This window comes from Aedes aegypti, chromosome 2 (assembly GCF_002204515.2).
Source record: "Aedes aegypti strain LVP_AGWG chromosome 2, AaegL5.0 Primary Assembly, whole genome shotgun sequence".
In the NCBI taxonomy this organism is placed as follows: domain Eukaryota; kingdom Metazoa; phylum Arthropoda; class Insecta; order Diptera; family Culicidae; genus Aedes; species Aedes aegypti.
The window spans coordinates 97173743-97201239 of NC_035108.1; the positions used below are offsets into that span (position 1 = coordinate 97173743).

General features: G+C 38.0%; 1 protein-coding gene across 14 annotated transcripts in view; it reads left to right on the forward strand.

Annotated features, from left to right (window-relative positions):
* The window catches only part of LOC5571599 (protein encore), a 267851-nt gene that overhangs the window by 143567 nt on the left and 96787 nt on the right, over nucleotides 1–27497 (forward strand). For 13 of the 14 annotated variants that reach the window (XM_021841628.1, XM_021841627.1, XM_021841617.1 and 10 more), the window contains one exon: nucleotides 20697–21337. The exons of the other annotated variant lie outside the window; for it this stretch is intronic. In XM_021841628.1, coding sequence (XP_021697320.1) covers nucleotides 20783–21337 — 555 coding nt within the window. In that variant the 5' untranslated portion in view covers nucleotides 20697–20782. The remainder of the gene's footprint in view (nucleotides 1–20696; nucleotides 21338–27497) is intronic. 14 annotated transcript variants of the gene reach the window in all.

The following is a 27497-nucleotide window of genomic DNA, read 5'->3' on the forward strand; positions in this document are numbered from 1 at the left end:
AAGTTCAGATGCGCCAATTGCGGGGGCAATCATAAGTCAAATTTTTAGTCTTGCCCTTCGCGTAGGCGAGTCATCGCGGCTCGTGCCAGGCAGATGAAAGATAATATCCGTTACGATAACGGTCGTTTTCGTAATTTCCCTGGTAGAGTATCGAACAATGCTCTTTTTTCAATTAATCATCGCTTGATCAAGAGTCATACCAGGAAACTTCTTCAAGCGTTAGAAAAACTAATGAAGCATTCCTGTGATGGTGCTAGCGATTTCTGAACTTGTGATCTCCCTTGATATAATCTATCAAAGCACTGTTGAACCTCTTGATGATTTTCAGCACAATTCCTTCAGAACTACCAGAGAGTCAAGAATTACTTAGCTGATTCAGAATTGCCGTAGGATTAGTTCTTAGTTAATTCTTGAAAACTGATTACATCAAATTCCCACTGATATTTTCTGGTCTCTATTTTAATACAATTGTATTGAAGACCTAAATCTCTAAAAAGTCTCTTCTCTGATGAAAGGTCTCTGAAGTCTCTGTTTTAACTCCAATGGTCTCTGAAGTCTATTTTGCCTTGTTCTGCTTGTATTGAATCCTGATGCAAAATTGTGCAGGCGCCAGAGAAACCTTCAGAGACTATCGGGTTCTAAATGCTCTCCAAGAATTTCGTCCCAGATTCTCCGAGGAAAAGCTTTTGCAATTATCATAATGATTTTATTGAGAATACTTTCAGGGTCGGGTCTCCTAAAGGGATCTCTCCTGAAATTCTCCTAGAATTATTTCTGCCAATTCTCTAAGAAATTCTTCCAGCGATTTTTCAAAACGGGCCTAGGAGAATTTCTTCAGAGTTTGCTTCAGGAAATCCATTAGAACTCCAAAGCTACTGTCTCAAGTAATTTCCTCAGGTAATATTTTGATTTTTTTTTTTCAAAACAATTCTAGAATTTCCTTTATATATTTTTTTTACTAGTCCTTCACCCGAATTCTTCAGTTTTGGGAGATCTTCAAAAATAATTCCAATAATTTCTCCAATCATTCCTGCACAATTTCTTTCGAGATTCTGTCCAATGATTTTCGATAAATTCCTTTAGAAAATCCTTCGAAATACTATCCCAAGATTCGATTGATTTTTGTTTCGATTATCTCCGCATCAGATCTTCTAAAAGTTCCTCGAAGTCCAGGGTTTTTTTTTTAGAGGTCCTTGTTCATTAGAAAGTCTTTAAAACTTAAACAGGTTTTATCAGAGGTTACTTTAGGATGTTCTCTAGAAATACCTCATTTCAAGGACATTTTTTCAGAATCATTTCTTGTCACTTCCTTGGAGATTTTCCTAGAAGAATTCCTGAAAAAAAAAAACTTTCAAAACTTACTTTAGGAGTTCTCCTAAAACTTGTGCAGGAATTTCTGTAGAAATCTTAGAAGGAATCTTTTGCTGAAGTTTTCTTCAAATAAATTTCTAGTTGAAATCTAATGTAAATCCTATCCTGAAAGGAAATATCAAAGAAAATCCCTAGGAATTCCTGGAGGCATTTCTAGAGAAGATATTTGTTCACTTTTAGAACATGTTCTTATCAGGAATCTAGGAGGATGTCCCACGGAAATCTACGGATAAAACATTGGATAAAATCTTGGACTTTCTTGAAAGAATTTTTGGATGAATATCGGTGGAGAAATAACTTGGAAAATAAAAGCTAAATGTACACCTTTAGATATTTCCGAAGTAATATCTGAACATATCAGAAATAATTTATGATGATATTCCTAGAAAAGATCATAAAAAACACATCCAGTAATATCACGCGGAATTCTGAAAACAAAGTCTTAAACCTTAGAGAAATATCTGCTTTGATGGTATAAAGATTGAAATTCTTATTTCCTGGCTCCTATTAGGTTTCTTTTTTTTTTTTTTTGCTTCCTGTCTATTAGGTCTATTTTTTCAAGCAACAGGTTTTTAATATCCTATTTTTAAGGTTTTCAGTCGCTACAGACCCTGTAAAAACAGAAAACTTTCTATGTCTTGTGGTAACGACTGGCACCACAATTCTTCTTCTTTGCATTTGAGTCTTTTAAAAATAGTAACTTTTTATTTCCAGTTTAGGGATCCATAGGGTTAAAATAAGCTTTACTGTACACAGGATATTTGCCAGCGTTTGTCCTACCCATGTTTTGAACGTGGACGCGCCACTGGTAGCAGGTAATTTGAACTCCTCCCTTTTTCATACTAAGAGTACCCATTCTAATTGTTTCAAATCAAATGGAAAAAACCCCGCCGCCACAAGAAATTTCTATTCCGCCTTTTCGTCTAACGGAAAATCATCAAATGTACCCACTTCAAGTGATATATCTGCCTCTGAATTCAATTATCTAACTGAAAAATTGAATCTAATGATTGATGCAATGTTCATAGCCACCACTATGACTGATGCAGTCCAAGTTGGTGTAAAATTTACCATTCAAATTGTTATTAGATTACGTTTTTCTAATGGATCCAATAAATAATAATTTAAATATTTTAAATTGGAATGTTCTTTGGAATTCTTTGAATGGTAAAGAGGACGAGCTGTTTAATTTTCTTACAGCTAATATAGCAGTTATTACTAAAATGTATTTGAGACCTGGATCTTAACTCAAAAGAGATCCTAACTTTTTTGTTTATCGTAATGATCGACTTGATGGGGCAGAGTGGGAGAGTTGCAATCATCATTCATAGGCGTATAGAACATCAACTGTTTTCGTCATTTGAAACTAAAGTTTTTGAAACTATAGGTGTTTCAGTTGAAACACAGCTTGGTAAATATACTTTCAAAGTAGCCTATTTGCCTTTTCAATGCTCTGGACAGCAAGTGTATTTGCTCCAAACTGACTTGCGAAAATTGACTCGCAATAAGTCAAAATTTTTTGTCATTGGTTACTTTAATGCCAAACATCGGTCATGGAATAATTCTCAAAGTAATTCCAACGGCAGAATTTTATTTGATGAGTGCTCTTCAGGATATTTCTCAATTCAATACCCTGATAGCCCTACATGTTTTTCCTCTTCTAGAAATCCATCTATGATTGATTTGGTCTTAACTGACTCTAGTCATCTTTGTAGCCAACTGATTACTCATGCTGATTTTGATTCTGATCATGTCCCTGTTACATTTCAAATATCCCATGAAGGGATTCTAAATCCTATCAGCTCCACTTTCAATTATTTACGAGCCGACTGGAATATATATAAAACGTATGTTGACTCTAATCTTGATGTTAACATTTCTTTACAAACACAACATGATATTGACAATGCTCTTGAAACTTTAACAAATTCCATTGTTGAAGCCAGGAGCATTGCTATTCCAAAATGTGAAGTAAAATTTGAATCCGTGATTATAGACGATGATCTTAAACTTTTGATCCGTCTTAAAAACGTGAGGAGAAGGCAATTTCAACGCACTCGCGATCCTGCTATGAAAATTACATGGCAGGAATTGCAGAAAGAAATCAAGAAACGTTTTTCACAATTCAGAAACAAAAATTTTGAAAATAAAATTTCTCAATTGGACCCTGGCTCTAAGCCTTTTTGGAAATTATCTAAAATTTTGAAAAAAATTCAGGAGACAATACCGGCATTGAAAGAGGAAAACAAATTATAACTGACTAATTTCGGAAAAGCCCAAAAATTTGCTATGCAGTTTGAAAGCGCGCACAATTTTAATTTAGGACTTACTAGTCCAATTGAAAATCAAGTTACTCAGGAGTTCGAAAATATTCTAAAACAAGAGAATGTTTTCAAACATTCCTGGGAGATTGATTTGGAAGAAGTGAAAACTCCTGGTGATGATGGAATTTTCTACATCCTCATCAAGAAACTTCCATAAAGTAGCTTAACATTCTTAGTTGATATATTTAACAAATGTTTTCAATTAGCATATTTTCCTGACAAATGGAAAAATGCTAAGGTTGTACCAATTCTAAAACCAGACAAAAATCCCGCAGAAGCTTTTAGCTATCGTTCAATCAGTTTGCTTTCCTCCATCAGTAAACTTTTTGAAAAGGTCATTTTGAACAGAATGATGGTCCACATCAACTGTTCGGGAATACAACAAAACACCGATTCTTTAGCGTGATGCTCTAAGCTAAAATATAAATTTATTATTTATGAGTTTAATTTACCTATAGAATACCCACTTACAAATTCGGTTTACTCATAGAAGCTAACTATTCCACGAACAAATTATATGGTGCTGGGTGTAGCGGGTGTCTATAATGAATTTGCATTGGTCAATTAGAAAGTTAATCGAAAAAGGAAAAACAACTCCAGATCTTACTTATTTAATTTACTCGATAAATTTATCGAAGTGAGAGTTACGTTTAGTTGTGGGTGACTTCTAGGATTGCTATGGGGACATAGATTAATCTTTAGAAAAATCATGAACAATCATCAAATTTCACATCTAACCTCAATTCAATAGTGGCTTAACATATTTCAGCTAATCTCGAATTCATTCACTGCCACTTTTCCGAATTTTAAAGCAACTTAAAGATAAGCTAATTATTCACCCAAGTAATTGTAGAAGTTAATTTATCAATTAGAAAATATAATAAATTAGCATAAGATTCAAGAATTAGGATAACAAATTCACTGCATGTGCTTCACTACACGTATCATTGCTCTATCCTTCTCTATACATTCTGTCTAATAGCTCTCCTGTTTTCTGACACTTCGTTTTGTCGGTTGTAGAAACGGCTGCCGTTATTAGACGGCAAGGTTGCCAAATGAGGGGTGGCGTCGCCAACATTCCCCTCCCCGTAAGGATGAGTGTCCACGTCTGCCTTACTGCTTACTGCGACGTCCAGCAAAGCCAGTTTGGAAACCGGTCTTTTGAACACTCCACTCGATGTTTGAACAACAGCCTGGCGAATTCTTCTGTCCTTTCCCTTAATCACTTCAAGAACTCGTCCTCGAACCCATCCATTCCTTTTCATGTCTTCGATGATGACCACCAAATCACCAGAATCGACGGACTTATGATCACCAAACCACTTCGTTCGTCTTGTAAGTGTAGGGAGGTATTCCCGGATCCAGCGCTGCCAGAACTGGTCGATGGCCACCTGCAGGGTATCCCAGGTGTTGCGAAGCAAGCGAGTTGGGCATCCTAAGTCTCTTGTCGGTTGTTTCACGCCACTTGAGCTGCCCAAAAGAAAGTGGTTAGGCGTGAGGGCCTCTTGTTCGGGCGTATCAAGCGGCAAGTACGTTAAAGGACGAGAATTAACGATGGATTCTGCTTCTGCTAGATATGTTAACAGAGCTTCATCATCTAGCTTTCTGTCCTGTGGTATGTTGATCAATGCTGCCTTTATGGAACGCACAAGGCGCTCCCATGATCCTCCCATATGGGGAGCAGATGGTGGTATGAAACACCATTTCGTCTGTGCATTAGTGAACGTTGCTGCAGCCTCTTCATCGATGCGCTTCATCTGTTCACGTAGAACTCCATCAGCTCCAACAAAGTTTCGTCCATTGTCAGAGTATATCTCCAACGGTGCTCCTCTGCGACAGACAAATCTGCGGATGCAGGCTATGCAAGATTGGGTGGATAGGTCAAAGGCAACCTCAACGTGCACCGCGCGAATAGTTAAGCAGGTGATGAGACAGACCCATCTTTTTGCGCTTGAGCGACCCACTTTCACAAGGATCGGTCCAAAATAGTCAATTCCGATGTAACTGAACGGTCGTACTCCGGGAGATAAGCGAGCCTCAGGTAGCGGACCCATTTTTGGCACGACCGGTTGTGCCTTATACACTTTGCACCATTGGCACAGCCTTGATCCAGTCTTCACGGCAACTCGAATTCGGGGTATGTAGAACTTCTGTCGAAGCTCATTCACGACAGTCTCTGCATTACAGTGAAGGAACTTTCGATGGTAGTGATCGATCAATAAACGGGTTACGTGGTGTTTCTGTGGAAGTATAACAGGATACTTCAAGTCAAACGTACTCACCCGAGCCGCTCCTGTGCGGCTATCGATACGCAAGACTCCGTCTTCGTCCATCATAGGTGTGAGTTTGTAGAGAGAGCTCGATTTCTCCAGTGGGCGTTGATGGCTGCTCGGCAAATTTCGGTTTTGTGACATAGTGGTTATTTCATCCGGATAGACGGTACTCTGCACTGTTCTCCAGATCAGAATTTCGGCTGCTTTCAGATCTTCATGAGTTGGTCCTTGCTTCACGTTGATATTCAACTTCCGGGCCTTGTAAACGGTGAAAGGATGGAAAACGAATGCCACTGATCGCAACAATCTATTCCAGTTGGAAAACCGTTCAAATTCGATCAGAGGAGTAACTACTTCGTGGTACAGATGGCATGGACGTAGTTCCTCATCAGTCGAGAGTTCTGCTGGTTCCATCCTCGGCCAATGTTCCTCCGGTAAGCTCAAGAACTTCGGACCTTGGATCCAACGACTGTCTGCGTCGAAACAGGGTCCCTTTCCCCATTTTGTGGCCTCGTCTGCAATGTTCAACCTGCTTGGCACCCATCTCCATTCATTAACTTTCGTCAACGAAAGAGTTTCTCCTACACGACACGCTACAAATTGTTTATACCTGCGATGCTCGGAACGCAGCCAGGCCAATACGGTACAGGAATCAGACCAGCAGAAACGTTGTTGAATCGGAACCGTGTGGTTATCTCCTACAAATGCTAGTAATCGAGCTCCCAAAACGGCGGCCATCAATTCCAAACGCGGAACGGATACATATTTGATGGGTGCGACTTTAGTCTTAGCAGTCACCAGCGAACATTGTGGATTGCCTTCTCCATCGATGATCCTGAAGTAAACGACGGCAGAATATGCAGCCTCGCTGGCGTCGACGAACAGGTGTGCTTGTAGAGTTCCATACCGTTCAGTGCTGGCTGTCACGAAGTAGCACCGAGGAATCTTGATCTCATCTACTCGCGCGAACAGCTCGATCCAGTTGTGCCACCGCTGTTCAGTTCGGTCGTCTACGCGTTCGTCCCATTTTATACCGCTTCGCCAAACATCCTGCATGAGGATTTTACCATGCACTAGAAATGATGCCAGAAGTCCTAGTGGGTCGAATAGACTCATTACCGTGCGTAGTATTTGCCTTTTTGTCGGTCTAGCCTTCGAGCGAATAAGTTCATCGATGTCCGCCCTAAACGTCGTGGAAAAACACAACATGTCTGTTTCGGTTATCCAGAGCATTCCGAGTACTTTTTCTGATTCTCCGTTTCCCGCTGCTGTTAGGTCCTTCATTGCAACCTTCGATGCTTCACCGAGATGTTCGAGTACCACCGTGCTGTTGCTCGACCAGTTTCGGATCTCAAATCCACCGTTCAAATGGACGTGCCGAACTTGTTCAGAAACTAGTTTCGCGTCCACCTCGTCCTCAAAACTGTCGAGATAATCGTCGACATAATGACACTTCACAATCCCCTCAGCTGCCCTAGGAAATTGGGCTTCGTGTTCCTTCGCATTTCGGTTTTTGACGAACTGTGCAGACGAAGGTGAGCTCGCCGAGCCAAAGGTTAGCACGTCCATCAGAAAGACCTTGGGAGGTTCTTCAGGCGTTTCTCGCCAAAGAAAGCGCTGGGCATGTCGGTCAGCTGCGATGACACCAATTTGGTGAAACATTTCTTTGATATCACCGCAGACTGCTACCGGATATAGGCGAAATCGAAACAAAACGGCAGGTAATGATACCAGAAGATCGGGCCCTGGCAGAAGAAATGTATTCAATGACACCCCGTCGACCTTCGCGGCAGCATCCCAAATAAGCCGTACCTTAGTTGGCTTTTTTGGGTTCACGACGGTACCCAACGGAAGATACCACGTTCGTCGGGGGTCAGCCTCGTTTAGCTCGGCTGTTGAGGCTTGATGAGCGTAACCCTTGTGCTCGTATTCTTTAAGCTGCTTGTGCAAGTTGTCTTTGAGGATCGGATCGCGTGCCATACGCCTCTCTAAGCACTTCAACCGCTGAAGAGCCATTGGGAAACTGTCGGGAAGCTCGATATGATCGTATTTCCACAACAGTCCGGTAGTGAAGCGGTTTTTATCCCTCTTTGTAGTTCTCTCGAGAATGCTTTTGGCTCTTTGCATTTCGTCCGATTCAATCTGCTCTGTAAAGCGTAGACCAGTGTCTTCTGCATCGAAATATTCGCGAATCAGGTTGTCCAGCTTATCTCCCGCATCACATTCGCAGATATGGTAGCTGAAATGATTCTGTTCACGATTCTCAGTCAGGTTTCCGTAAACGCACCAACCGATACGTGTTTTCACTGCTATTGGACCTCCTTTCCCTTCTCTGATCTTTTGTGGCACGGCCAACGACAAGTTCCGCAGTCCGATCAGCAGTCGAGGAATCGCCTTCGTGTAACTACGAATCGGCAATCCAGCCAGGTGCTGGTACTTTTCTTGAAGTTCTTCAAAGCAGAGCGTTTGAGTGGGAAGATTTAAGCGTTCCACTGTTCTGGCATTATCCAAGCGGTATTTCCTAGCGCGTCCTGATTCTGAGATTTCCAACGAAACTATTTGTGACCTCTCTTCCGAACGAGATACATCGGCTGTCCATTTTAAACAAAGAGGAATTACAGGACCTTGGAGTTCTAGCTGTTCCGCCAAACTTTGTTCCACTAATGTAGCGGAAGATCCCTCATCCAAGAAGGCAAAAGTGTCGATGGTTTTCGAAGGTCCGGTCACAGTCACCGGAATGATGCGGAAAAGTATGGATTGTTCACAGTGATGGTACGTGTGGCTTTCCGTCGTGTTAGTGGTCGAAGCATTATTGCTATTCGTTTGCTTCGGCGGGTGTAATAGTCGGTGATGGCGATATTGGCAACCGTCGACCTCACATCGAGCTGAGCTTCTACAAACCCTTCGTCCATGTTGACCCAAACAACAGCGACAGAGCTTCAAAGATGAAACCGTTTTCCATCGACTGTCAACGCTGCTCCTCTTGAATGAGTCACAGTCCTTTATCCGATGATCAGCCTTTCCGCATACCGGACAGGGTTTCGGAGAATCAATCTTCTGTTGCACAGGTTCGATGGCTTCAACATGGGCATGCGAATATCCCTTTTCCTTGGATCTCTGCTTTTCCGGTCGGTGACTTTGGCTACCAGTGTACAGCACCACTTTGCTCACCGATTCCACCACAGATGACATGAAATTGCTGAAGGTTTGCAGAGTCATATCGGGAAACTGGATAAGATGTTGAGCCCACTGCATCTTCACACTGGCTGGCAGTTTTTCCACCAGTTCTTGCAACAGCACGGGGTTGGAGAGGTGAGATCGCTGATCTGCAGCGATTAGATGGCAGACTAAATTTCTGACTGCCATGCCAAAATCGATTAGCGTCTCCAATCGCTCGGATTTTGGTGCTGGGGCATCGCGAACGCTTTTGATCAGCTTGCTTATAATCACTTCGGGACGCCCATATAGTGTTTGCAGCGTCCGAATGACTTCCGGTACAGACTCCGGATCGAGCAAGTTGTATCGCACTGACTTGAGTGCGTTGCCTTTTAGGCAACGCTGCAGCCTAGCAAGGTTTTCAACCCTGCTGTACCCGCAAGCGGATGTACTGTTGCGAAGACTGCTTATAAACAACGGCCATTCTTCAGGGTCTCCATAGAAGTCTGGCAGATCCCTGGGCATCACTTGCCTCGCCGCGAGTTGCTCTGGTGACGGTCGCCGCACTTCCAGGAACAAAAAATCTGCTACTTGATTGTAGCTACTCGACTGAAGAATCTGCGGACTATTGGCAAGGCCGATCTCCGCTGAGCGCGCGAAATTGGTACGCATCTGCTCGTGGCCTCCGTGGTTACTCGATTGTGTTTGCTGTGGAGTGCTGGCTAGACCTATTTCCGTTGAGCGCGCGAAATTGGTACGCGACTGCTCGTGACTACCGTAGTTATCCAACTGTGGTTGCTGTGGAATACTGGCGAGATCGATTTCCGTTGAGCGCGCGAAATTGGTACGCGGCTGCTCGTGTTGAGACTCTGCTGGTGCTGGCATAGTTTGGATGGTCGGTTTTGTCTTCGGAACTGCTCCTCTTGAAACGTCTCGTAACGGCCAAATCGACTGCGGATCAGGTACTTGTGGTTCCTCACTGCGCTGCTGCAGTTGCAGCTGACATCTACGAAGCTGATTTTGTAAATCTTTTATGATCTGGTGATCACTGATGGAATTCTCCTGGCACTTTTGAAGCTGCATTTCAAGTTGTTTTTGATTTTCGTTGGCTGTTGCGTTTTCATCTCGTCTGTTTTGGCTCCGTTTCACAACAACAGCGCGTCTAGGTGGCTCTTTATTTTTGTGGCGGTCATTCACCTCGCTCAATCGGTCATCGATTACGTCGAGTACAACATTTGTTTTTGTTGTGTCTACTGCGGTCGCTTTTCCCAAGTGGAAAGGATCGGCGGGAGTACTGTCGGCTTTGGGAATAGAGAGGATCTTCGGGTCAGTGAGCGATCTGCTCTTCTGGAGCGACGCTGCTACTTGACCTACCCAATCATTAACGTGCCTCTCTCGATCTCGGGCTTCGAATTCTTCGATTCGATCGCGTACGCTGTGAGATTCGGCTTCATCATCTAACGCACACTGCTCCAGTAGATCGTATTTGGCCTTCACGAACTCTTTCTCCATGCTGATCTCCAATTCCTTTTTCCGCAGTTCCTTCTCTTCGGCGAGCCGCTGTAGGTTTATGGCTAGCAAGGCTCTCCGATTCGATGACGTCGTTCTGATCGTGGTAGATCGCGGAGGTGGCGGTGGGGTCGTACATTTGGCGCACATCCAGCACGTGCGATCTGCTACGGATGCGTCGACCTTGGCACAGGAATAGTGCCACCAAGCAGCACATTTATCACACTGCACGATATCATCGGCAGTATCGGGGCGATCGCAGCCAGCGCATCCATAGATGGTATCGGGATTGGAGCTTGCATTCGACATCGGTCGAATTTCTTAGAGTTTTGTTCGGGAATACAACAAAACACCGATTCTTTAGCGTGATGCTCTAAGCTAAAATATAAATTTATTATTTATGAGTTTAATTTACCTATAGAATACCCACTTACAAATTCGGTTTACTCATAGAAGCTAACTATTCCACGAACAAATTATATGGTGCTGGGTGTAGCGGGTGTCTATAATGAATTTGCATTGGTCAATTAGAAAGTTAATCGAAAAAGGAAAAACAACTCCAGATCTTACTTATTTAATTTACTCGATAAATTTATCGAAGTGAGAGTTACGTTTAGTTGTGGGTGACTTCTAGGATTGCTATGGGGACATAGATTAATCTTTAGAAAAATCATGAACAATCATCAAATTTCACATCTAACCTCAATTCAATAGTGGCTTAACATATTTCAGCTAATCTCGAATTCATTCACTGCCACTTTTCCGAATTTTAAAGCAACTTAAAGATAAGCTAATTATTCACCCAAGTAATTGTAGAAGTTAATTTATCAATTAGAAAATATAATAAATTAGCATAAGATTCAAGAATTAGGATAACAAATTCACTGCATGTGCTTCACTACACGTATCATTGCTCTATCCTTCTCTATACATTCTGTCTAATAGCTCTCCTGTTTTCTGACACTTCGTTTTGTCGGTTGTAGAAACGGCTGCCGTTATTAGACGGCAAGGTTGCCAAATGAGGGGTGGCGTCGCCAACATCAACGAAAATTCAATTTTTGCCAATGAACAGTTCGGATTCCGCCATGGAAATTCGACCAATCATCAACTTTTACGTGTAACAAATTTGATACGTTCCAACAAATCTGAAGGCTATTCCACTGTTCTAGCTCTTCTGGACATAGAAAAAGCATTCGACAGTGTTTGGCATGAAGGCTTGATCGAAAAATTAAAAAACTTCAATTTTCCAACATACGTTGTTAGAATAATTCAAAGTTATATGTCAAATCGTACATTTCAGGTTAATTATGAGAACTCCAAATCTGAAAGACTTCCTGTAAGAGCTGGTGTTCCTCAAGGCAGCATTTTTGGACCAATATTAAACAATATTTTCACATCTGACTCACCTGAGTTACCTCAGGGATTTTTTCTTCGTACTTGCAAATATGGAAGATTTCGCCTAATGCTTACAAAACTCAACTAATAATATTCCCTCATACCCCAGAGCTCTTTATTTGAAACCTTCAAGTAGACATGTTGTCACGATGAGAGGGGTTCCAATGAATTGGTCAGATGAAATTAAGTATGTAGGGCTCATGCTAGATAAAAATTTAACTTTCAAAAATCACATTGAGGGCATTCAAGCCAAATGTAATAAATATGTTAAATGTCTCTATCCCCTTATTAATAGAAAATCAAACTTTGTCTTAAGAACAAGCTTTCAAACAAATTTTAAGGCCAGCCATGTTGTATACTGTACCAATATGGACTAGCTGTTGTAATACCAGGAAGAAAGCTCTGCAGAGAATTCAAAATAAACTTTTGGAAATGATTTGGTAGCTTCCTCCCTGGCATAGTACCAATGAGTTACATAGAATATCATATTCATTTTCGCTAATTTTGGTCGCCTTTTTGCAAGGAGCCCTACCATTGTGCACCGTTGATAATTCGTCGTGGACGCGATGGAATTTCATCCGACGCTGAGCGCTGAGCTCAACGGAAAATGATTTGAGAAAATCCGGAGAAGAATTCCTGCAAAATAATAAGCCGAAATTTGCATTTTTCTTTGAAGACTCGTGATATGTACCGTAATGTAATGCCATACGGTCTGTCTGCCCATGAAACGGGTTGTGTCACATTTGCGATGCGATGGCTTTATGATGCGTGGCAGGTGAAAAATGAGGGACGGCTTTTCATGATCAGGTGGTTTTTGGTTGAGTTGGAGCAATCGAGGCCCAAAAGGTGTCGATTATATGGGCCATGTATAATGGTGGCATTTTTTTTTTTTTCATTGAATACTTTTGAATTTCAAGATTTGTTCATATACTGAAACATCAATTACCTTCTAAAGAACCTGTAACGGCATTTTCTGAAGTGATTGTTGAGAAAATTTCTTCAATGAATTTCTACAGGTAGGGTAAGTGTACCCTTAGTAGACAGTCCCCTATAGTCGCACTAGTGGCTTTTTACCGTTATTTTCTTTTTTTCTATAAATCATTGCAAAATATGTTTTTTTTCAATTCCGTTGAAAATCAATCAACTTTTCATTGAGAAGTTGATCAACGTAACGGCCTACTTTTCCTACTGAAAAAACAGTGCTGAAAAGTGCTACTTTTCAGCACTCTTTTCGGTGCTGAAAAGTAGCACTTTTCAGTACCGTTTTGGTAGGCATCAATCGAACAACCCAGTCTATTCATGCCGTTCGTGCTTATTTGCGCGGCGTGTGAGTCGAGACGAGTCGTTCTCACCTCGGGTGATGTGAGGCGACTAATGTTAATCCAATGGGAGCGAGTCGACAATTGTCCCTCATTCGACTCGTCTCGCCTCACATGCCGCGCAGAATAAGCATAAATGCATCTGATTCTAGATCCGTTGTGCGATCTGATTCCGACAGGGGCCGTCCATTAACCACGTGATCAGTTTTTTGGGATTCCAGGCCACCCCCTCCCCCCTTGTGATCATTTGTCCCTACACAAATTTATAAAATTCGTGTGGACCGTGATCATTAACCAGACCCTCCCTCTCCCCATGAATGACCATGTGATTTATGTACGACCCCACACAGGCTGGCGATTCTGATTTGGAATCGAAAAGTCCAACATTTGTGATGTGCTGTCTTACCTGATATCGATGGGAGCGTGAAAATTTTTGACATTCACGTATTACTATATCACAGCCTACGTGATTGAAAAATACTGAATTGATACAACGCATGGATGTGTGCCCATGTAGGTTCTCTTGAAATGTTTGTTTGTGCTTTCAGAGTTCACCCAGCTGAAATAGCATTTTCCGAAATAGCAAAAAATGTTGTAGGCAACTCGTTGCTAAACTCGATTTTTTCAGCACTTGTTGTATTTATCCAACTCGGCGAGCTTCAAAAAATCATAATTTTGCAACTTGTTGCCTAACTAACTATTGTTATGTAAGTCATCAACTATTTATCAAAATACCATTGATTCGATAAAAACCAAAAAAATATCGAAATATAATTCGAATAAAATGTAAGCTTCATTGCACCTATAGTAGCGCTATTGTACTACAGTAGTGTTACTTGAAGAGAGACTGTTTTTTTTATTAAACTGAATAAATGAATAATTAGGAACTTTTTTACTTCAATCGAAAACTTTTGATATTTTATTCATATGAAAAATATAAAAGTCATTTAAAAATACGATTTCGATTTGTGTTTTGTATGCTCCGTGAAGCTACAAGAACAGAAATTAGAAACAGTGCTGCTATAGGCGCATGCACGAAAGCATACGTCATATGTCATAGTTTTTGTAGCAAAAGTTGCCTTTTGCTTTAAATTTGCTTATAGCCACAAAATCACAAGAATAACAAACATTCAATGTTCAGCAAAAAATGTGTGTCATTACTTCCTCTAGAACTCTTCTGAAGACCACATTCACGTAAAACTGGAAACAATAAATTTGGACCACAATAACTGGTTTTTCGGGTCCACCCTAAGTTAAGGCTTCCAGAATCAATTTACTTAGCTCAAATGAAAAGGTTGATCAAAAATATCCTCGACAAGGTTAGCATTTTCTAGAAGTTTGCAGAAGAGCGCGATTCAAAAATTTGACAGCCATTAGAAGCTAAGAAATTTAGTACAATCCTTAACTGGATTTCAAAAATCAAATGCTATCTATAGAAACAGAACAAAAAATTACCAAACGTGAAAATCCAAATACAAATTGATTAAGGGATTCATTTCTTAAATAAAGAGGAGGTTGCTCCAAAACACTCACTAAGTAAACAGCTCCTCAGAGTAAAAAAATTTGCTAAATTTCCACCAAATATCTGATGAATAGATGAAAATAGCTCTGCAGGATGAGAATTATTCTTATCCCGAAGAATGATTATTTTCTCTTTGCGATTTATTTCATCATAAGAAGTATGCCCCTATGAGTAGTAAAAACTCCCATGTATTGAAAACAGCGCCTCTGTCATTCGAGAATTATTTTAAAAAAATCTCATAAATCATCGAATGAGAATCCCAAGTAACCAAATAGCACTCTTATTCGCCCTGCGTGCTAATATACTGTTATTTTACAGCTGACAAGCCCTATATTAGCCGTACAATAGCCCTATAAGGCCAAAAAGGCGAATTAGCTGGCTAGTGGTTCCTTGGGAATTGCGCCCTAACTAGGCAATCTCTTTCATCACCTTCTTGAAGGATCAGCATTGTTGAGCATCATCTAATGCACCCCTGTAATTCGGGAAAACGGTTGGTTACTCCGCCCCCCTCCGAATAGTGTAAAATCATGAAATAAAAATAATGCCCTTGTGATTAAGGAAAAATTAAAAAAGGCGCCAACCTTGTTGAAGAGTAATATTCTTGTCATATCATGTGTGACGCATACGTTCTCATTGTTTCGGGTGATTAAACAGTTTTCCGCCCTAGGGAGTCCGCCCTATCATGTCAAGAAAATTGTGCCCTTATGGTTTAAAACCTATGACATTTTTTTCATCCACTACTCATTATGGTTCTTCCATAATATGAAAATTGCTCCCCTATGGTAAAGTTATTATTTTTATTCATCGACTGCTCAAATATGATTATCATTTAAGGAAAATTGCGCTCATATGATCCAAGAATTTCGCTCCTATGGTTCAGAAACTATGACAATCTTTCATGGCACTTCCCATTATAGACTTCTGTCATACAATGAAAATTACGTACTTTGATTGAAGAAGTATGGCTATTTTTCCGCCCACCTGGCATTATGAAGTAATATTATATCATAAAATTTGCGTCTTTTTGATTGAGGGCTAATGACAAATTTCATCATCCACTAATGGGTTCTTTTTTATGAAAAGTGAGAGCCCCTATGGTTCAAGAATAGTAACCCAGACAATAACAAGTCGTATAATAACTCGTTTATTCATACATATTACATCAAACCCGCAAAACACATTGGATAAAATCGTCAGATTGATAAGTTTTATGCGAGGAAAATATAACACCATTTTTCTGAGTTCATTTGTACATTTTGTTTCGTCCCGTACACTCGTACAAAGTAAGTCGGATCAATTCGTAGCATCTGTCAAATCAATATTTATTATCATAAGTTAAGTCGCATAAGATCATAGGTTAGTTATTTATACAGGTAGAATATTTAAACACGCACATTGAATGTTCCTATTCATCGCATAATATATGCACGTATATCGCCTCCACTTTTATACGCAGAAGGCCTTTTCGCGACATCTTATAAGTGAAATTTTGCACATATTAATCCTCCAGGTTATTTCGTTATGCGTACATTTTGATTGTCTGGGAAATCAGTTTTTCTTCGCCCACCACCCTGATTGAATTGTATCATGTAATTATAATTGCGCCCTTTTTGTTCAGTTAATAATGAAAAAAATGCATCGACTGCTCAAAACTTGTCTATCATCTAATGGAAATTGCGCCTCTTGGATCCCAACCACTGCTCTGCGTGTTACTGTAATCTAATGAGATTTAATGAGCGCCACTAATATGCAGGAATTATTACAATTTTTTCCGCCTACCTCCTCATTGTAAAATATCAAATGGAAATTTCGCTCCTATGCTTCAGAAGTTATAGCATTTTATTTATTACCCGAAAATGTCCCTATAACAAGTTTACAGGAATAGTGTCAAAAACTTCACCTTCCTTCTATATCCTCTTATAGGGTACTACCTTGAAATAATTGCGAAATAATATGCAAAATGTCCCACCACCGATGGATGTAGGTTTTGTGAAGCCTGTCAACATATTTCATGTTTTTGCTTCATATTACGCATTTGGAACACACAATACCATTCAATTTTTCTTATCAAATATGCATTCGAAAATAATTTGTATTTCTATTATATGAGCACTGCCTGTTTCCATAATATAAATTTATACGACCATGTAGTATGGAACTATTCAAAGAACTGACTTCTAGCTTCCAAAACCAAACATTTATCCTGGAACATACAAACGGTCTCCACACAAAATTCTTCATTTCTTTCATTTTGCCTATGAATGTGAATGAAGTTTTTTCTGTAAATGTTCCTTGAAATAAGGTTAATGTTATGTATTTCTGAAGACAGTTTTAAAATATGCAAAGAGTGCATAACTGGCATCTACTCCCTATGTATTGACATGGACAAAACGACGTAATCGTCATCTTACAAATAACTTGAATCATGACTGTTTTGTTTTATGTTAATTTTGCACTAATTTTAAAAGAAAGTCTTCGGAAAACTTACTAGGAATCTGTCAAATGAAAAATTATCTAAAAACTCTGTTATGAAACCCTTATCCTTTGTTATTCAAAAAACAAATTCATTTATGAAGTCTTCCAAAAATGTAAATTGAAATATAACCTCATAATCATTATGTAACTCATAAAACTAACCCATGAAGGCCAATCCGAGAATTCTGTATGAAATTCCTCTAATTCCTGTAATTCAAGTTTAAATTCTTTCAAAGTTTTCTGATCAATACCTTCAGGATTATCTTAGACTATCAAAAATGGATCCACCACCATTCCATTTTTTTAATTCTACCAAAAATATCACTAAGAAAACCCATAATTTTTCAAGAATTCTTCAATTGAACATTAATCCATAGATTTTCCCAGTTATTCCGTTTGTCTGTTTTAACCCCCTACCTTAAATTTTTTTCCTGGAGTCCCAAGTCGGCAATATACCAATAATTACAACACAAATAACTGGACTCTCTGTGATTCCACCAAAGTTTGTTTCAAGAATTTTATCTTGCAATTGTTCTTGGCCCTTTTCTAAGAACTCCTTCAAAAATCGAGTTCTTCTGGACAATAATCGTGAATTCCTTCAAGTGACAAGTTTTGATTTCTAACAGGAATTGCAATGCGGTTAAACTTATACATGTAGCATCTCAGACATTAATTTCTAGAAATTACTCCCAATACTTTTTCTCAGGATTTCTTAATATATTCCAAAAACAATGAGAATACATTCGATTTTTTTTATATAATACCAAAAAAATCATCCAGTGATTCTTTGCGTGTATTACTGTAAAATTGCACCATTTTTTAATGGCTGTAACTTTTTACCCGTTGGGTATTTTCTATTGAAATTTTAGGTGTAATATGTTCAATGTGTATTCGTTTACCAGGCTTAAAAGATTAATGATGCAGCAATAGGGTTTCTATGCGGTCGAAGCAAGCTTTGTAAAAATTAACGATCATTGACACACGTGCCATAACTTTATCCCTTCCATGCGCCCGTATTCACACAACGCGCATGATTTTTATCGTTCGTGAAAGATAATGAGTCACGAAAGAGGGAAAACAAAAGATTCCTCTGTTTTGATGCCGATTGCTGTGTGTCACCACGTGCTAGTTCGATGACACTCTCTCATTCTGATCAATAAATATAAACGAATATGGTTCAGTATGCAACCAAAGGGTTGTTATGTGAACCGATAGATTATAATCAAGTTGTGAAGGGCTGTATTTCCGGAAGATATGGAAGTTGTTACAAATTTTAAGCAAAACGTAAATCTTCCGAATAGGTCGTTGTCGGTTATGAGAGTTAACGCTCTCTAGTCGTGAAGCATGCAAGAGAGTGAATATCAACAATCATATGGCTCTACGATTACGATGTGCCATGAACTGGTACGCTTCGAGATTTTTTACACTCTTCGAATATGGGTCATTCGGCGTATTCGGATCAAAATGCTGTCATTAGCATTTGTAGTGCTGTTATAATGCTTGTAAGCATCATAGAGTGATTTGGGGCTTACTTAGGAAATCAGTCTACAGAATCCTAAGGAAAGTTCTCAACATATTACTCCTCGGATTCCTTAAAATATTGTAAGCGATGTTCTTAGAAAAGAAAATCAGCACGAATACTTTAAGGAGATCATGCAAAAAAATCTAGTGTAATTCTAGAAGAATTTCATTAAGCAGTTTCTGGATGAACTTATAAGGAATTCTTAAAAAATATACTGTTAGTTTTTCGGAGAAAATTCAAAATCATTCCTTGGAAGAGTTCTTTGATTGATTTTTTCAGGATGCGTTTTTGGGTTTAAGCTTTTAAGTTGTAAACTCTCAAAAAATCTCATTAGGTACTCATGTCAGGAAGAATTTCTGAAACAATTCCGAAAATAATGTGTGCCGGTTTTCTCTGGAAAAATGTTTTTGGAGGAATTTTTAGATGTATTTCATTGAGAACTCAAAAAAAAAATAAGGAAGAGATCCATGGAGAAATTGTGATGAAATTCAAAGTATAATGAATTGTAAACCCCATGAGAAACGATAGAATTAATTTCTAAGCAAATATTCCGTAATTATCTTAATATTAAATTTCCTGATTGAACCTCCTTACGAATCCCAAGATTGATATCTGTTAACCTTTGCGTCCCTGACCTATTTTTACGACCAAATTTTTGTTCTAATTTCCATAATTCTCAACCGATTTCTATAAAATTTTGACACAACACCACAACACTATTCAAGTTTCGTGGCCTGTACTAGGAACCGGATTTATGTTTCGTGTGATCTGTCCGAAGGTTATTTGAAACATTCCCATTATTATTTTGCACGGATCAAATAAAACTACAGTAATTCCAACTCTTTCAACTCATTTGGATTCATTCTAGCCAGTTCCGGATTCCCTGAAACCAGTTTAAGGGGTATCGTATCAGTTGTGGACCAATATTTGATCAGCACAAACCATATCCTTGAACCGATTCCAGGGGATTCGAATGGTTGTGATACAGTTACAAAAATTGTAGTTTAATTTTATAAGTGCAAAACAATTATGGAAATATCTCAAATGACCTTCGGACAGGCCGTATAAATCCGGAAACGACCGTTAGGCTGAGGTTCCCAGTACAGGTTTGATTAGTTTTGTCACAAAATTTGATTGAAGTCGGCTGAAAATTATGGAAATTAGAGCTAAAAGATCATGAAAATTTCCTCGTAAAAATAGGTCAGGAACGCAAAGGTTAATCTGCTACGAACCTCCTGTTCATTAATTGTAAGGTCAACATTCTCACTTATCTCTCTCTATAACAATCATAATCCGCAACACATCATGAGAGTCTGTTGTAATCTTCTGCTACAGGTCAAACTCTAGTAAAATTAAATAGTATAGTACTAAATTCGGGTTTTCATTTACTTATTGAAAAAGAAGTTGAAACAATTATTCTCGAACAAAATTTCTACTCGTATGTTCTGCATACATTTTTGAATTATAATATTTACTATGTGAATATGCCTCTTAATTATATTTTAATTTTTTTTAATCATATAAAAGTGGGATACAATTTCATTAGTATAGGTCTAAAGGATACAATTTCAGAAGATATCGATATGCATTGAATAATACGAAGTTGTAATAATACATGCTTAATGATTCAAAATGCTTCTTAATGCACTAATTATAACAAGCACTATTTTAAATTCTCTCGTACTCATATGCTTCTATTCAAATATCTAAACCGAACAACAAATCATTTTGCACCCATCCAACATCGCTCATCGTGTTAATAAACGTGCTCATCATGTTATCTTTTTCCTTTTCTTTTTTCTCTTTCTCTTGTTTCTTTCTCGGTTGCAGATATTTTCCTTTCATTAACCAATAAGAAAAATACCGCTAGCAAGCAAAAGAAAAGCAAGAAAAGCAAACGCCACTCCTCGCAGAACATGAGTTCAGGCAGTTCCGCACAAGTCGCCGTCGTATTACCGAACAATAATAATAACAATAGCATCAACAGCAGCGGCAACAAAGCACCATCCGTCTCCACCGTTGCAGGCACCGGTATTGGCACTGACAGTAGTGCTTCAGTAGTCACAGCACCACCACCTCAATCATCATCATCATCATCTGCACCGAGCACTTCCACCAACACCAACAGCAAATCATCCAGCTGGCAACCCTGTCCGTCGTCGCCATCGGAAACCTACCACAGTAATACTAACAACAACAACCACCATCACCAGAGCAACAACAACGTTGGTTGTAGTAATATGGCAACCGTAGCGACGGCAACAGCGGCAACGACGTCGACAGTAAGTTCGGTTATTGCGTCACCGGCGTCGTCTAGTAGTACAAATGCACAGAAGGAGCTTACATCGACGTCGTTGTCGTCGATGGCGGAGGATCTCTCGGGCCAAGTGACGACAGCAGCGGCACCCACTTCGACAGCACCCTCAGCTGATCCAGCCAATCGACCGACCAGCCTCGGCGGCAGACAACGGGTATGTGTTTCTTCCCTTCGATTAAGTGGTACCTTTCATTATATGAAATATAAAATTATACTAGGGTAATTCAGTGCAAACCGCCCCAATTGGGGAAAACATCTCACTCAATTTTCAAGGGATAAAGAGGAAAATAACCATCATCGTTTTACACATTTTCATTTACACAATTGCTTAAAATCAAAGCAATGTTCATGAAAATCTATCCTTGCATTGCACTTACTATCTGTAATGCAATGATAGGTTCTCATGACAATTTCTTTAAATTTGAACGAAAAAACTGGTTTTTAGTTTTCGATGATTGAATGATGGATTCTTGAGCCTTGAAGCTTATTTCTTAAATCAATCATCACTAGTAACACGTCTATTTTTAGAGAATTGTTCACTATTTTAAAACAAGTCTCTCGAAAGTCTCTATTCAAACTGAAATGGTCAGTAAAGTAACTTTTTCCTTATTCTGCTTGTAGTTATTTCTGATGCAATATTTTAGGGGCATCACAGACATCTTCGAAATTCTATTGACTTCTATTGATTTCTCAAAAGATTTTTTTCTGGACTACTTTCAAGAATCCTCCAGCAATTCTTCCAGCGATTATTCAACAATCAAAGACGAAATAAAGACCTCCATGTTACAATATTATTATGTTCCCGTAATCAGAACTCGTTAGCCTCCCTATGGCCCCTCCAGAAAAAAATCCTAGTCACGCCAATGGGCCCATTACGAGTTGTTGGATTTTCCAACTCTCGAGAACGTGAACTACATCATTTCACCTTAAATATTTAATGCGCTCCGGGGGCTCCGAAAGAAGTGATTCTCCAAGGAACCGTAATTTGTCCCAGACAAAAAAGGACCATCTGTCCAAACGTTTCGTTTTCGTCTTTGAAAGAGCATACACAAAGTAAAACGTGTCAACCACTTCACTCGTGTGACGGGGTCATACAAAAATGTAACCGTGAAGACCTTTATCATCTCCAACCGCATTATGTTTGTCTTTTTTTTCTGTGAGTTGAGGAGCTGTCATTTTTATCGTGTTGGGTCACCTGCTGAACAAACGAAGATGGAAACTTCGTTTACAGTTTGGTCATTTCTTACACATATGAATTGTGAATGAGGTCTAATGAATCGGTTGACTTGGTTGACTTATTCATGTGGCAATCATCAGCTGTCGTTCGTATTACGATGAGGTGGTTTTTATGGATTAATGAATACAAAGAGCTATCTGATCGAATCCATTTGATTCACAGTGAGCATTGAACTTGATTTATACACCTCTGTTAGTTGACATGAAAATTGACGTGAAAATAAGCACTAGTTTAAGACTCACACTATACTTCTAGGAGAGATACACCGTGTCCAGTATATTCTCATACAAATTCGAGATAACATTACTTTGCGCTTGTCTAACATCATTGGTGATAATATTTTTTGAAAGTGGTTATAATACTGATTCACTACAGGAAATATTTTGGAAATATTTCAATTATAAACTTATTTTATTAACTTAAGAATTTACGAAAAATATTTCCAGTGGCACGCTCATAGGCAGAGCCCAATTTCAATCTGCAGTTATCGCACATATATTTATCAAATTTTATCAACATTTATCTATTCAAAACGCAATATGATAAACCTCAAGTTTCTGAAACTTTTTTGAGAATGCTCTGATTTTCACTTTGTAAAGCAGACCAATATGAACAAAAATTCATTATAAGTGCAAAACACGATTTCAATGGACATTTCATCACTTATCATAGCAATTTTTTTTTTCTAATTCATAAAATAAGCTATTCTACGTTAGTATAATAATACCAGACTACAATGAAATACTACAACATTGGATTATCCTACATTCAGTAAAGTTATACCAAAGAAAAGAAAAAGTGTATGAGAATATTTTGGACACGGTGTATATACAGTAAGGCCTCATAGTTCACGGTAAAACACTCTTTCCATCCGCCACAATATCTCGACTGCCCTGCAACCAAATGTAGATGATTTTTCATGAACATACTTAAAAAACTAATATTTTTAAAATAATACATTCATTACGCGTGGTAAAGCTGGAATTATGAAAGAAAATATGATAAAATACGTGCTCTGGTGGGATTCGGACCCTCGACTCTTGTATGCTAGACGAGTGCTTTATAAACTAAGCTACCGAGCCACCCGAATAAAGGCGGATAACTGGATGATATCAAAATGATAACAACTCTCATTATCACTGTTATCAATTTGATATTCTGTTATCAATGGTAACCGAATGATAACAAAATTGGTTATCATTGTGTCCGTGACAGACATTATTGTTAACAGATTGATAACAAAATATGTCATCACACAGCTATTTCCAATAACATTTTTACAAAGTGTGTGTTGATAAACAAAGTTGACTTTTCGTCAGACAAAATTTTGTAAATTTTTTTGCAGCATGAACACCATGGCAAACCAAGCAAAACACCAATTTCTCAAAAAATTTCCGTGATTCATGACCATAAATATCAAAAAAAAAAATTATGTTGTAAATTTAGTTATCAACTAGAACCCACTGATAACATAATTTACTATTACTTTGTTATTTGACAAACAAATTTGAGTTCTTATTTTTGTTATGTTGGCTGTTAATTCAGCCAAGATGATAACAAAATCATTTATCAAATGATGATAACCAGGTAACAAGATTTAATATCATTTTGCTATTCAACTTGGCTCGGGCACTTGGAGACCATATCACTCCCAATAACTGCACGCAGAGTGAGTTCGGTTTATTTAGTACTCTTCTACAATACAGTTGCTGTGGAAGCGATGGCTGTATGATAGACAAACAGTTTCAACACTAAATAAATCTCACTTGCTCTGCGCGCGTGTGTAATATACATGAGATCATGGGCGTAACCAGGATTCCCATCAGAGGGGGCGACTGAATTCAAAAACATATTCACGAATTTCTTGTAAAATAATCATTATACACAACCTCTTTACCTTTTTTTTGCATTTGATGGATTTCACGCCAACTCGACAAATGGATTGGCAGTACCCCTTCTGAATTCAATGAAACTTTCTAGGTGTGAAGACTATGTGAAACTAAGATACTTTACATACTTTGTTTTTTTCAAAATCGATCTAGACTTACATTTGGAAAGGGTCAATGTTTTTTTTTTACTTTTTTCATAAACCTGTATAACTCGAAAACGATAAGACCTACAAAAAAGTGTTTTATGGGGGACTGTCGTGAAATTTCCTGACGTTTTAGAGAAAAAAATCGAAAAAATAAAAACACATTTTCTACACTGAAAAAAAATATTCAAAACTTTCAAGTCGATTTAAAAAAAAACGGCCATTTCAGATTTTGATCATCCTTAGGCAAAAAGTTTCGTAATTCAATTTACTAAAAGTCGTCTATACATTGCAAATTGGGCATATTTTAGGGAAAATTTTTTTTCTAACATCGATTTTTTTAAGTCCCAAAGTTTTTTTTTTACTTTTTTTATAAACCCGTATAACTCGAAAACGGTAAGACCTACAAAAAAGTGTTGTATGGAGGACTGTCGTGAAATTTCCAGATGGTTCAGAGAAAAATATTGAAAAAATAAAAACACATTTTCTACACTGAAAAAAAATATTCAAAACTTTAAAATCGATTTAAAAAACAGCCATTTCAGATTTTGATCATCCTTAAACAAAAATGTTCGCAATTAAATTTACTAAAAGTCGTCCATACATTGCAAATTGGGCATATTTTAGGGAAAAAAGTTTTTCTAACTTCAATTTTTCAAGTCCCAAACTGAAATATGATTGTGTTTTCAAGTGATAAATGAGTTTGAATCAGAAAATAGATTATATTTTTTATTGAGAAGAGTTAAAAAACGGAATTATACAGTGATTATGTTTTTTTAAATGCAGGCAATCAATGGACTTCGCCTCTGCTAATGAGAAAAGCAACTCCGTCTAACAATCTTTTTTAAGAATGACTCCCAAAGTACTCCAGGCATCTCGAAATCAGATAGAAATTCTCTTCAGGTAATTTACCAAATTGATTGCTTTAAAAATAGGAGGCATGAATTCATAACTTCAACACCAAAATTTATTATGAGATTCCTCCGTAAATTATCCTAATGATTTTTTTTCTGAACTTTCCATCTAATTTACTTGAAGATGCCTTCAAATAATACCTCTCGACATCATTTAGGATCTATACTAGAAATTCCTTTTTAAATTTAATCAAGGATATTATATTGCTCTAGAGGAGGATTGAGGAATTGCTTTAGAGATTCCTAATGAAACACATACAACGATTTTTTTTTCGGGATATCTAAGATATTCCTACATATATTTATCATAAAACAATTTCTTCACGGATTTCTACTTAAAAATAGTGAGAATAAATACCTCAAAACCTTTTTTTTAACTTCCCGAAAGATAATTTGAAAGTATCCCATAGAATTTCATATACACATTCCTAAATAAATGTTCCAAACAATGCTACGAAAATTCTTCGAGGAGTTTCTTATGACATTCCTTTCCTAAATAATCCAGACATTATTTCAGGAAATCTACCAAGGATCTATCCAGCGTTTTTTCTAGGAATATCCCTTGCAGAAAATTTTTGAAGTCTAGAAGCAATATTCTAAAAAAAAATCCTTCGATCTCTTAGAAGATGAAGTTTTGGTGTTCTAAAAGGAAGTCATAGAAAAATGATAGTAAACTCTAAAGAAAGCATAAGAAACAATTTTTCATGCATCTGTGAAATGATTCCTGTTTGAATATTTGGAGAAATCCTTAGAAAAATCGTTAGATTTTTCCTAGGGAAACCTCTGGATTAATTCTAGGATGAATCAATTCTTAACTCTTAACTCTTCAACTCTTAATAGTTTTCTAAATCTCATTAAGAATTATCGAAGAACTTTTAAAAAAAACTTCCAGAAGGATTGTAGAAATATACGACGATATTCGAAAAAATAAACTGCCTAGAGAACTTTCTGCAAGAATCGTTATTGAATCTGTTTTCAGAACTTCTCTAAGTTGATAAGGTATTTCTAAAGAAATTTCTACGATTGTGTCCAAACTGTTTAATATAAATTACTTTGAGTTGAAAATTTCTGGAACAATTTTGTAAAGAGCTCTTGGGGAAGAGAGGTATCCTTGAACAAATTTTTGAATCTAAGGTTGATCAAGAATATATGAAAAGAATTGAAGAATTTGAACTTTCTGATCCTAGAAGGAGATCATGAAGTTATTCATAAATCTCAAGCAATTTACTAAGGAATAGAATAAAAAAAACTAAAGTGAATCCTTAAAATGTATAATTCCTAAAGCGGGATTCTGAGATTATCTTCTGACCGAGTTCGAAAGGAAATGCATGAAAAAATTATTTTTTTCTTTTGGAGGAATCCCTATAAACTTCCCTGTAGGTCTTTGTTAGAACTATTGAAACAATTCATGAAGCCTTGTGTTTTGAAGAGAGTTCTAGCATTACAAAGATATATTCCCAAACAAAAACCTTGAGTTACTGCTACTCACTGAAGAAATTCGAGGTGTTCCGAGAAACAGTTTCTGGAGTAAACCTTGGAGTGATTATTTGTGAAAACGAAATCGACTCGGAAGAAAAACATCTATAAAAATCTGAAGCGCTATCTGAAGAAGCTATTTCTTATCCAATTGTTAGATGTAGGGTGCAAAACCACTTGGGCACTTCCATGATTCACTTTGGCATGGGGGTTTTTCTAGACTGAATTGTCTGAAATTTTGCAATAAGGAGCACTTCACTACGACGCATATTGTGGCCAAATATGAGCTTTGTAGCTTTCAAAAAACCCACTGCCGAAGTGAATCAAAAGTGCCAAAAATTGGGTCCGGCTCCCTACTCTATTAATTCCTGGAAGAATTTGTTTTGAGATAACTTGGAAGATTTGTTTGAACTCCGTAAAATACTGTTAACAGTTACACTCGAGATATATTGAAAGCAGTTGATAGAATCGTCAAACGACATCTGGTGAGTTTTTGAGCAGAAGTCTAATTGTTAAGTGAAGTTGAAAAATTATCCAAGAAGTCAATCAGAATGCAATTATTTTTCAAATATGAATATAAAGGTCACTTCTGAGAAATTCAAACATTAGTTAAATTTCCATCGGTCTGGAAGGGGCAAGGCGAAGCAAAATTATC